The sequence below is a fragment of the Numenius arquata genome, chromosome 2 (genome assembly GCF_964106895.1).
Source record: "Numenius arquata chromosome 2, bNumArq3.hap1.1, whole genome shotgun sequence".
Lineage (NCBI taxonomy): Eukaryota > Metazoa > Chordata > Aves > Charadriiformes > Scolopacidae > Numenius > Numenius arquata.
The window spans coordinates 8,573,788-8,586,914 of record NC_133577.1 but is presented as its reverse complement, the minus strand read 5'-3'; the positions used below and the strand labels follow the sequence as shown (position 1 = coordinate 8,586,914).

The window sequence follows — 13,127 nt, the reverse complement described above, 5'->3', positions numbered from 1 at the left end:
CATGCTTTTGGTGAAAGTCTTTGTATTTAACTAGATGCAAGTTCTTGACTGTTAAAAAAAAACCAAAAAAACCAAAACTAAACCAAAACAACAACAAAAAAAAATAAGAAAAAACATGGAAGACTGCATCAACCAACTCCTTCACCTTTGGGGAATCAGACGCTCTGAATTGAGGTATCCAGGCTTGTGCACATCTTTGTTGTAATCTCCAAATTTGGCCTGCACCGCATATGAGCCAAGAAGTACAGCTGTTTCTGGAGGACAGTAGATCTCATCGCTGAGGATCCCTTCCTTCACCTGCAGGAAGAAGAGCTTCTGCGTGATGTCCTGGATCAGCTCTTCAGACACATCTTCTGGGAAGAACTTGGCACGAAATCTGAACTGGAGGGGATTCTCCTTTCTGATTTCTTGAGCAGAAACCTGAGGACAGAGGTGACACCACTGGTATGAGAACACAGGGGAGATGCATTATGTTTTCCAGCTAAGCCAGTAAAATTCTGTTTGCTCAGCAAACCTTGGTCACTGGAGAATGATTTACCATGCTGTATCAGATGGCAAACCCCATCTAGTATTGTATGTGTTTGACAGAGAACAGCCACTGACTGTCCCATCAAGAAAAACAGTTCATACCCTCATAAGAATTGCAAGTCCACAAACAAGAGCCCCTCAGAGGCATCAGCGCTGTTATCAACTGCCCAGTCTTGAAGTGACCTGTCTTTCTGATTAGTTCAACAACCGATACTGCACAAGCAGAGACTAAAACCATCACTAGCCAAGATGTTCCTCCAGTCACAGCAAGAATAGCTGCTTCCACCCAACACAATACAATATCAAGCTGCTGCTGTTCAAACGCTGTCAAGCTTTCCACAATTCACATAGAGAGAAAAGGCAAACACTGTGCCACACCTCACCCAAACAGTTCTCACGGAGGTCTGAAAGTTTTCTCTAAAAATAATCCTAGAGTCATGAGAATTAAGGAACAATCAACAACAGGTACAAGGTTTATAAAGTTGCAGCCAATAATACATCAAGAATCATGTCAGCTTTAACCTTTGTTCAGCAATTAGCCCAAAGTCTGTTACCTTTTTATCGAGCTTCAGCCAAGTCTGGAATCCCTTGTTGTCCACATACTGAAGACCAAAGTACCACACTTCTCGCAGACCTATGGTTTTAACCACCTGAAACAGAAAGGTTAAAAAAAAAAAAAAGTCATTGTAGGTAACAGTTTACTTGAGGCCCAGGTGTCCTCTCAAGTCCCACATCACCTGCAGGTGCAGACAACAGCCTAAACCTACTCATCTGGCATCTCTTAATTTCATCTTTTAGACAAAGATATACAGCTGCCATAGTAGATGACAGCAATGCCATGGGCTAAGATACTTGTCCCACCCAGTTCCTAGGAGAAAACAATTCTGGGGGAACAGAGACAAATGGGGCAAGTGACAGGCCATCAACTGCCTGACTGGCAGCAGGTGGGGCTTCTGCTTGCTTGTATCTACTGGCCCTTCTTCAAACTGTGCTTGGTGAAGCAGACAAGTTACTTCTTTTTCACCAAAGCTTATGGTAAGATGGTCTCTAATAGTGTTAGTACTAACTACAACTAGTTACCAGTACTAATGGCTCAAGTGATCTTGTCTGCCAGTCACCAAAGATTATCTGGCTGGAGGAAGCAACTGAGGTTGCTTCAACAGCTGCTGCCACAAGCTCCCTGGGTGGTTTTGAGAATTAAAACAAGCTGCAAGTATTCTCAGTCAAAAGAACTTTTTTTTTTAAACTTTTTTTTAAACAAAAGCTGGTTTTGAAGGAAAAAAAAAATACACGGATGGCCCAACATTAGGACAAGTTTCATCTCATATATTACAAATACTAACCAGACGAAAGATCCAGAAACACCATCCCCTGACTGGATGGTACACTTAGTAGTGAAAACAGTCCTGATTGGACACATTCCTTTTCCATAGTCTAACAAGTTCCTGACCTCCTCCTACTCTTGACCACTTGTTCTTACAGCCCAGTAGTTTGCTGCCAGCTCATCTACCTGTGTCCTAGACAGATCCAAGATCTGGGAAGATCCACTACATACATATCTGGATCACCTCCTTGATGTTATTTGCAGAGTAGTCCCTCAAAAAAAGAATGAGTGGAAGGCAAGAGCTTTTTAAAACGACTTTGCAAGTTAGGAAAGTGTGACAGACTCGAGGGGGTGTAGTTACGTGTGCTTCAACAAGTCTAAGACCTCAACCAAGGATCTGTTTCACCCTCCCCATTTATAGTATTGCTGGAGACACTCTGACTTGAAACAGACAATGATTTTAGGATACTTAATTAGATTTTGCTGTAGTTTCCCTTAAGTTTTATTACTGGTGAGCTAGAAGCCAGCAGTCTGTACCTGGAAGCCAGAGCTTCCTGGAGTTGTTAAGGGAGATCAGGGAAAAACGCACCATTCTGATCAGCGCTATGAGAACTACTGTTTCTGTGACATTGTTGAATAACAGGTAATCTATAAAGACCAAAACAATTGTATGATAGTATGAAAAATGTACCTGAGCAAACATAATGTTTAAGGATGAAGAGGTCAGTGCCTACTGGTTGAGGACACGGGGTAGCTTCATAGGTAGACACAGTGGGCTGTATTCAGCAGGCTACGGTTTATATATTCTACTTCAGCAGGGCCATAAGTAACTCATTATAATTAACTAGAGTTTACGTTAGGAAAAAAATCCAACCCAACAAACAAACAAAAAAACCCCCACCAAACCCCACAACTGTTTTTTAAAAAGAGCTGAGGTTTGAAAAATACTTCAGCCTTTACTTGACTAAAATTCCTTTCTCCTCCTCCCTCAAAGTGGCCTGTTTCACAGAAAAGCTTTCCGACGGCCAGATGTATTTTTAGAAGGGTCAGAACTGGGCTTTACCGAATCGAGCAGAAAAGCAGGGGTATGTTGAGCCTGGTGCTTCCTGTTGCACAAAAAAGTGTTGCAACTTTGTTAAAATAGAGTTACATAAATCAAGCAGTTATCAGGCCATTATTTCTGAATGTCTCTTACAACAGAAAAAGTACATTTTTTTCTATAAATCAAGTTAGAAAGCTTGCAGAAGTTATGACTCACAAGTTCTTCCCAAAACCTAAAGGCAAAGCAGGAGAAAGCACTAAACTAAATGTCACAATTTGACCATTTGGGTTCCAATACAAAGAATAAGGACATAAATGTTCTAGTCCCATGTTCTGGGAAATGGTTTGTAAACTTCCTCCACAGCAAAACAAGGAAGAAATAAGAACCAAGGCATTCTATTCAAGATGGGAGACATCTCCCCCATCTCCTCAAATGCATGAAGCGGCAAATCTTAAGTCTGGCCATTCCACCCAGAAATGCATGCGCTCCCAGAAACTGCTGGGGACACGCTCTCCTCCCTTTGAACCTCTTCTTCTCGTGGCCAGGACAGCACAGGAGGTTCTCTGGCCAACTGCAGAGACCACCGTGTCGGTTCTCGGGACACCTCGGACCATTGTGGTGTAAACTCTGCACAGAAGAGTTTAAGCGAAGCTGAACTCAATATTTACAGGTTTCCAACTATTTTCCCCTGTTTATAAAAGGGAGTTATAGTCCACCTTCCGTGCAGGAGAGACTTACGCTGAAGTCTAAAGCACAAGGGCACTGCCAGGGTAGTTTTGCTAGGTGACAGGAGGCCAAGAAATCATCTTGTGGTTTTTAAAAATAGCCTGCTTCTTCAACACCCTTCCCCTCCCTCCCCCCACCCCGAGTGGTTTTGCAGTTCAAGTTGGGGCACTCCCCATACCTGCAAAAACCTGCTGCCTCCATAGGCCTTATCAGAGTGTAAACTCTACTCAAGATAAGGGCCCAGCACAAGGCTTGCACAGCAGACGCAAAGAGAGGATGTCAGAATAGTTGCAATTAAACTTATAGTCTTCATCTTCCCTGGTTTTCTGCTGCACACTTCTGCCTTAGTCTTCTCCTGATGTACAGAAGCGCACTCCAACAAGGTATGGACCACAGACAAGAATTTCCAGCCACAGGTTTTAAACTCAAGCCATAGGACATAAGGAGCAAATCTTCATGAGGTGATACTCTATCCCCACAGCGCAGCAAGTAGCCTTCAGAAGTCCAGCACTAGCTAGACAGCAAGCTAGAACTATCTTGGATCTGAAGCATCCTGCATTTTTCTGTGTTCTCAGGATTTTGTGCTTCTCAGCTGGAGGACAAGAAAGTAGTTTCTCTTCTGCCAGAGAGATGACTCTTAACAGGTGTAAACATTAGTGAATACATGGTGAGAAAAAAAGTCCTTATTGAATCCTTGTCATAAGGAACATAGGATGTACTTACACGGCCTCATCTAAGGCCTCATTGCTTTTAAAAAACTGGCTTTTAGGATTTTTGTACCCTCAGAGATGAAACACAAGTTCTCTGTTTTGGGTTAACGTGAAAGGGGCTGGGGAAGGAAATTACCCTGACGGAAGGGTGGTCAGCAGTCAATGGAAGGTCAAATGCTGGTTTGCATAAAATGCAAGTTTCATATGCACTTCAAATTTCCAGTCAATGAATACTTGGAAATTTAGCCCACATCAGTAATAATCAAAAGGAATTAAAGCTAGATTTAATGCTAAACACAATTTGTAGTACTCTATTTTGTACTGTGAAGTTCTGTAGTGATTATAATTTGGTTTCCTCCTTTCACTCCAAGAATCCACTAAAAGTTTGTTTCCTGTTTGTTGGGGGTTTTATTTGTTTATTTGGTTGGTCTTTTGGAAAAGTACTTCTCACTGCACAGTTGCCGTAAGATCTAGCAAGTTCTAGCTAACAAGAAATTGTACCAACAAAAACATAGAAGGAACGGATACTGGTTAGCCAGTACTGCCTACTTGAGTTAAAGCTCAACCACCCCTTGCTATCGAGGCCAGCAGGGGACAAGGGGAGAAGTGCAAAGGAACTGCTGTAGCACTTTGTGAACAGCTTAATGCGTGTAACTGAAGTCTGCATAGATCAATTCTTCGTTTTCAGGGTTCCAGCAGGAATAGCTAGGAGCAAGCTTTTGTTTTTTTTAAATTCCAGAACAGCAAGTTACATTTTTCTGCTGAAATCTAGGCCTTGCTTCAGTTTTATAAGAGCAAACTACTTAAAAGAATAATGAAGTTTCACAAAGTGCTCTTTGTTTATTTTAGTTGTCTTTATCTGACCTTTGTAGGTCCATCTCCAAACAGAGCTGTATATTGTTAATGCAGCAGCAGGAAGAATAACAGTAAAAGGGAGGAGAGTCTTAGCTACTCATGCCCTCCACTTCCCTGGGAACCCCTGGAGGAAGGCTGGGCAAGTCTCTGCTCCATCTTGCTGCACAGGGGCTTCTTACAAGGCAATTGCTGCTGCATGGAGATCACAAACTCTTCTGGTTTTCCAGTAGTTTGGCAAACTCAAACACTTGTGACAAGTGGCTGCCTCCAACCCAGCTTCTGAACGAATGCAGCTACGTCTACGCCTTCATCAGCCACCTGAAGACCTGATTCTGAAGAGATTTTGCACAGGGACACCACTTCAACTTTAGAATTTAAGAAATAAATAAGAGCCAAGGTGTATTTCAAAGCAAGAGGTGCATTTTGACACTTCATCACCCAGCACTGCTAGGTAGACCGGTTTCACTGGAACACAACAAACCTCTAAGGATTTTTGCCTTTTTTTTTTTTTTTTCCTTTTACTGTGATGGAATCTAGAGGTCTTAGTTCAGACCAGAGCCCTTTGATTAAGAGGTGGAGAGAAGACAGAAAGGTAGGTTTGGAATCCAGTGTTAAGAAAAACACTGTAGTGTGAAATGTTCTCCAAGCTTAAACAACAAGAGCCCGTACCAGCCCTTCACTGACCTGGTCAAACAGCTGCTTGCCTGTAGTGTTTGGCTGGATGGCAAACTCCAGCTCTGCATCCATAGTAACAACTCGAACATTGATCTAAGGAGAAAAACAAAAAGCATTGTTTAAGACGTAGTTAAAGCTATTTTTCAGCGTTAGCACAGTACTTTGTGTACAATACAGTCTCCACACTGTGATGCACTACCATAACCTCTGTAATACACACACTTAAGCTCCAATTAGATTTGTGTTATCACACCAGCAAACTTAATTGGGGCACTGACTCTGCTGTCTTATCCAGATTGCTCTGCAGGTTTTCCTACTCAACACAGGACCGGACTGAGCTTCTGGTTTAACGAGAGGGCAGTTTAGCGTTGACTGTTTCAGGCATAAACCCCCTTGGAATAAGAGCTCCTGTGATCATACAGCGTAGCTGCCTGCAGGCCATCCCTTGGATTACGAAAGGCCCTAATGACTAAATTAAATTTAAGACTTATAATTTAACTTCCATTTATATTAGAGCTGGAATTAATCTGAGGTTTTAAAGGCAAAAGGCTGCAGATTATTCTTACAAAGCAATCAGCATTAACCCCATAAACGTTCATTCTTTCCCTCATAAAAATCTACTCAGCACATAAAATCTGCAGTTATGGGGACGGAATGATAATACAGGGCAAGAGTTCACTAAGCTATCGCTGTTAGCGAAGAAACAACATAACCAGATTTACTGCAATGGCAGCAGAAGACTGCAAGACAGAGGTTACTATTGTGTGCAGAAGGCAAGGAGCAGAAAAAGTCTATTAGCAGTTAATCAGGAGGCAAAAGCAGCAACTAAGCTTGCTGGGAATAGCATAAGGCCTGGCAAAATGGCAAATCAGGAAAGGATTACCTCCAACTGTTCCACCTACAGGTGACTCTAGTGCTTGCAATATTATGCTATGTCTCCAAAAAACAACCACCCCAAAGCAAATAAAAAAACGCCACAAACCAAAAAAACAAACCCATATGATTAGGTAGTACAGTTCGACTAACAAGATCGATTTGTAGCTTGGTATTTTAAAGGAAAAAGAAGAAAAAGTGGACATGTAAATACAAGGCGAGACAACAGTTAAGCTACACACAGATAAGATTTCATGACATTTTCCCCAACATTTTATAAACGTCACATTACAGAAAGCCAGAGCTAACAGACAGGAAAGCCTGCTACAGCTGTGGAACTGGTGCCCAGCACAGAGGCACAGATTTGAAGAAAAGAGAGGACAGGGCAGAAGAGGAACGGAATCACTCACTGCAAAACCTTGACATTGCAACAGTTTCCAGCCACCTAATTATGTATATTTAAAATCTAGGCTAAATGTCAGGCAAAACAATGTAACAGTTAACACAACTGTGAATAAAGCCAGTTGCCTCAGCTAGGTTTTGTCATAACATATATTAGAAAATTTTGCATTCTTTTTAGTAAGACATGAAGGCATCGAGTGTCTTCTAACCTTTACAGAGAGGTTTCTTTTTCCTGTTCTCTCCCAGATGACAGAGGACCCTCCTACAGATAAATAACTGAAGACAGTTTCCAAGGCATGGAACCCCAGAACTGAACCAGAGAAGACAACTGCTTTAGGTGCCTTGTCACTTTCAAGCTGCATTTATAAAGCAGTATCCTTTAAATTAGGATTTATTGTGAAAAAAAAAATCCTCTAAAAGCAACAAGAAAGAACAAGCAAGACGGGTTTTCTAAGAGCTCCTTTTCCCAGCTGTAGCATTTGGGATCCATAATGGAAGTACGCTTAAGGCTTTCTTCCTGTGCCTGAAGAACCAAAGGTTTCCCAAATGCTGTTTCCAGCGAAGGAAGGGAGGAGAAGTTCAGATACCACATTATCAGGAACAGCAAGACTGCAATTCGAAGATGTGACCTTAAAAAGCTCCTGTTGCTTAATCCCTCTCAACAATAAATCCCTAATCATATTCTAATCCCTTTCTACCCCCTTCAAGAAAACATATGCTCGTAATCCGCAGTTTTGTATTGTGCAAGTTAGTTGTACTTCTGGCTGAAACACCACAGTGGGTGTAAAATAAGTATCACTTTACAAGCTAATGTTGAAAGGATGTGCTTCCCACTCCTTACCAGAAAACCTGCAGGATGTTGGCTGGGCACAGAATTCCCGTCAGTACCAGTATGTTCACCTCTTACTCCATCTCCTTAGTGGTTATTTGCTAGTAAAAAAAGTAAGCTCCCTAGTCTAGGGGAATACCCTGTATTACTCCAACCCTAAAAAGACCCTAATGGATACAGTCCCCTTCCTAAAGGATCAGCTACATAGCAAGCTATTTAGAGCCAAAGCCATCTACCTGCTACATCTTTTAAGGATTATTCCAGTATTAAGACCAAAAATTGAAGTCTCCCGTTTTCCACTTCAATCACTTAAAGCCATAAGCATGCAGGAACATGACTACTTGGTTATCCAAAAAACTTCCAAGGACACTTGGGGTGTGTGGTAAAGGTTAATTTCTGTATTCTTAAAGGGTTGAACAGCCAGCAGGATAAAGAGGAACTCCCTGGTGTGCCCTCAGATTAGCTGTAGCCACATGACAGGCAGAGCAAGCAGAGACAGGGCCTCCAGCAGTTGTCACTTCAATCAGTTGATGACTGCCTGGGAAAAAAAAATCCTTTGAGTCTCCTTCCTGCCATATTAAGTCCTCTTGCTTCTCATCTCCAAACCTTAGCCTTGACTTCAAGAAGAACACAATGGTTTTAACAGTGTTTCTAAATGGACATCCTACAACCACTCCACACAAGCTTTTAGCCCCAGAGAAGCTGGTAGTGAAGCAGGCAAAAAGAGCTTAACCCACTTGAAACCCTGGTTGAAACAGTCTGAAGAAACCTTGATGTGGGTCAGGCTGTGAGACCATCAGTTTGGCACTTAGCTCAGACCACATGAAACTCCCCGTGGCGCCAAGAGGATTAAATCAGAACCCAAGGTGCAAACCAGTTCAAGATATTGCCGGGGAGGAAACCAGGGAACAACTCAGACTAACTTCTATCAACAACAAAAAGAGCACAACACAGTTAAGACAACTTTCCCAAGTGAAGTCCTGCTCACCCTGTGCAGACAAGGCAGGTCATTTGTAAGGTCCCTACCAAATCCTGGCAGTACCCCAGGACAAAACTGAAGCCATATCAACAACAACAAAAAAGAAAGCAGTTTTTAATTGTTTCAAAACACAGGTACATGAAGAGGGGAGAACACGTGGCTGTTACACATAAAATAAGGGGGTTTAAATGCACATAGCACACTAAAAATCCTAGACAGAAAGATTTAACTTCCCTCTCAATAGGCCAATGCCATAACACTTCTATGATTCTATGATTATAATTTTATGTCTGAGACTAAGATACTTAAAATGAGTGACAAACAGGGCCTTAGAAGGTTTGCTTGTGTCTACGAAATCGTTGCAGAACACAAGGTTCTCCTCTTCCCTTGTCTCAGGATGCATAAAATTGCTAACAAATTTGATCCAGAGGGGAAAAAAACATGCTGTTGAAAAGGCAATGCCATTTGCATTTAGAGGAAAAAAAAAAAAAAAGCTCCATGAATTGTAACACACAATAGAAACTGAAGAACCTACTACACCAAATGACTGAACACTAATTCCATGACTTCAGACTGCTCATGGTGGACTGTAATGTGTTACTTACATTTCCAACTGGCACAAGAGAGTGGAAGTAAGACAAAAGATGGAACTGGAGAGAATTCAGAATACAGTTTAAATAATCATAACACCATGGAAAGTTTTTGTAGTAGAAGTTACAGTAGTTAGGATGGGATCTTCCTTGCTTTAGCAATGCCCTTAAGTCATGCATTTGTTCTTACATTTTTTTGTTAAGGCAACATCTTTTCTCATGCTAAAGTCAGTAGATCAATCTATGGGACTCTACAGCCTTTCAGAGACTGTGCACTGTACAGCATCTAACTTTGAAAATTAAAGTGCCATTTGAAAAACATTCAGAAAACATTGTCCCTTAAGGAAGTAACATTGCCAACCAGCTGAGTGGCAACATCTTCTCTGTGTAAGATGCAAGACCTAGATAGGAACCCAAGATGACATTGCTTCTTCAGTTCCTTCCTCTCATAAATGCAGTTCCCAGGTGTGCTGGACACACTGGGTGCACAGGTAGTCTTCTTCTAAAGTCTGACTCGTGAGCTACAGCCTGTTGGTCCAGAATGTGTCTGTGGTTGCAGGCAACATGGTATCTTTGAAGTTAACCATCCTGATACTGCAGCTCCACTGCAGAACATCCTACGCCAAAAGGGAGAAGGAAGGCAGAAGAGGAAAAAAGCCCACAGCCCTCACACACAGTAAAGCCATCAAGGATACTTTACATCCTGATGCATGAAATCCAATACTTCTTAAAGTTCACTTGCACAATAAAATAGTTCAGCGAAATCATGGAGTTGTGCAAGTCATTTAAAAATACCATACAATTTATTTCCAGCAAATACATAAGATAAAGGGCAGTAAATAGCAACTTCTACCCACATACACAACACAAACCAGTACTTAACGTGTCGCATATCATTATTATTACTCAGCTCTAAATGCCTCAGACAATGCTCAGGAATGTTTTCTTCCTCTTTCCAAGGAGGGATAAAGACCAGAGTCTCTTAAATAGCAGGTTTACAAGTGCAAATACTGGTGAAGTACCTTTCCAAGGGGTGGCAATTAGCAGTATCATAGTGGAGAACCCTAGATAGCCATGCCTTCTTTCTTCAGTCACTGCATGTCTGGAAATTCCAGGCAAGTAGCCGGAACACGTAAGCAGATCAACCCCACGGAGCAGAGGGGATAAGGGGTTTTGAAGTGCTGTACCTGCACAGCACATACTGCGAAAAACAGCACGCCAGCCTGTTAGGGTTTCTTGCACATTCACAAACTGACCATATATCACATAGACATGCTTGTGCTGAAGGAATACGGCATTCTTAACAACAAATAAGAAAAACACAGTAGTATTAAGAATACTATTAAGAAAGCAGTAGTATTAAGCTCCCATCCTCACTTCTGCAGGTCTACCCTGCCACCACACAAGCAATAACTACTATCGTACTTGTAATAACTAAGAGACAACCTTTTTTGCCCTGAGTTGCAATGCATCTGCACGGACAAGGTAATCTCATTTGAACCTTAGCAACCAGACCTGTTCAGAGACATGTGCAGTGATTAGGTATCTCTGGTAACAGGAAACGCAATTTCATGTAGCAGCATCAGAAGGGCACTGAAACTGCTCTCTATTCTTCCACTTTCCATGCATTAGCGTTCGTTGGTTCCAGGCCCAACAATAAATAAAGATATTGTACTAACTGATGGAGTAGCTGTAGTTCCAGCTCCTGGAAACTGTTTTGGGAAAATTTTCAACTTTTGACTAGTGAAAAAAAAATCCTGGGGTTCTAGAGCACAGAGCTGACTTACTAACACTTCAGTATCTGCATTTCTCTGTCCTCCACAAGTTACTTCAGCCACAGCTAATGGTTCAGAGACTATGGAGAGGAGAGAACAACTCCGGGAGGGTAAGTAGCACAAATAACCCAAGCAACTGGAGAGATATTAGTTCCATTTAGTATATTATTCTTTTTTTTTTATCAAGAATTTTATTAAGAACACAGCATTTGGAGCCAGTTATTTCTTCTCTGACACAACAACCTGCCTGACAGATCAAGCTTCATCTACTAATATATTTGATGTGGTCCCATATGACATAAACATAGACTAGGTACACAATAAATCTGAGCCATGTGAAATTACAACCAATGACAAGTTGTGCACCTAAATTCTCCATAGCTTCTGTCAAAGCAAGAGACAATGTCATGAATATCAAGCAAATGGCCAATTCTATTAGCTGCTGCAGGATTGCCAAAGCATGACTTTCCTCCCGGTTGGGCTCAGCACCTTCACCTTGCTGGAACTACTGTCGGAAAACATATTTTGACCTTCTCATGGCAGGCCAAGGTCTTGAAAGGGGAATGTGAGTGTGGTGGGGTGGAGGGAGTAAGAGAACGCAGTTAAGTATTCTCACGGTCCCTGGAAGATGGAGTGCACTGGAAGTTCACAAAGAGCACCTAGTCAAGAATGAAACAGAAACTCCTTAGGAGGACAGGGCTGGAATTCAGATCTTGGTAGGTCTGATAAATAGTTACAGGTGTTACACTTGGGAGAGGTGAGAACAGACAAGCGGCAGACGAAGGGATGAACAAATTACAGGCTTGCAAACAATGGGCTACAGCAGGACTGTAGACAAGGATGTGGTCTATTATAATCCCCAGTAAAACACCACGTTTCGTGGTGTGATGCTATTGCATAGAAGGAAATATTACATTCTTGAGTGTATTTGTCACTGGAAGCATTACAGAAGGTGACTATTCTGTTGTCCTTGCTTGATGACTTGCCAGTTGGAATGCTGTCACCCAAATGTGAATGCTTCTTTTAGAAGGGAACAAGTTAATCAAGGAAAGTCTGCACTAATCTGCAGTTCAGGTGGTTTTGGGCTGGTTGCAAGGCTTTTTGGGTTTCATTTTTGTTTCAAACCGGAGTTGATCTCTTAGCACGGCACTGATCTCTTTCAAATGGGAGTTATCTGAAGCATGAAGGGTTTATAGAGAAGACAGCAACTTTTAAACCCACATAGAATCATAGAATGGTCAGAGTTGGAAGGGACCTTAAATATCATCTAGTTCCAACCCCCCTGCCATGGGCAGGGACACCTCCACTAGACCAGGTTGCTCAAAAGCCCCATCCAGCCTGGCGTTAAACACTTCCAGGGATGGGGCATCCACAACTTCCCTGGGCATACCAAAAAGCCCTCTTATTTTGCAGGCTGGGTAAGAGGGAAAGAAACAATAATTACTGGAGTGGTAAGATACTAGGATACTACATAACCACTTCCATGCAGCCTTCAAACAACACAGGTTCACGTCCTCCCCAGTGCCACGTTTTTATGATTTAAAGGATCTCCAAGAAGCTAAAATGAGAAGGTAAATGACAAACCTGCAATTTCTCTTCTGTGGGAAGGAGAATCTGATTCCTACGACAGTGGGAAAGAAACGTACAGCACAGAACTGAAGAAAGCCTTTCAGTAGGATCCACACACTCCTCCCCTGCTCCTTTCTGCGCTACCTGCCCAACACCTAACATTTCAGAGAGGCCCGTGGCAGCACAGCAAAATAGTCCCAAGCGTTCCCTTCCACACCGCAAAGCACACAGTTTGCTAACAAGGGAGAAA

At 42.1% G+C, this 13,127-nt stretch overlaps 1 protein-coding gene across 4 annotated transcripts in view; it reads right to left on the bottom strand.

Moving 5' to 3' along the window:
• EZR (ezrin) overlaps nucleotides 1–13,127 on the bottom strand; it is a 36,907-nt gene that overhangs the window by 13,199 nt on the left and 10,581 nt on the right. For 2 of the 4 annotated variants that reach the window (XM_074168745.1, XM_074168748.1), the window contains exons 1-4: nucleotides 6,234–6,245; nucleotides 5,870–5,953; nucleotides 1,083–1,178; nucleotides 146–420 (exon numbers count right to left, since the gene is read on the bottom strand). In XM_074168745.1, the coding sequence (XP_074024846.1) occupies nucleotides 146–420; nucleotides 1,083–1,178; nucleotides 5,870–5,953; nucleotides 6,234–6,245 (467 nt within the window). Of the gene's footprint in view, nucleotides 1–145; nucleotides 421–1,082; nucleotides 1,179–5,869; nucleotides 5,954–6,233; nucleotides 6,246–13,127 lie in introns of those variants that run through there. The other 2 variants (XM_074168747.1, XM_074168749.1) reach the window with 2 other exon arrangements.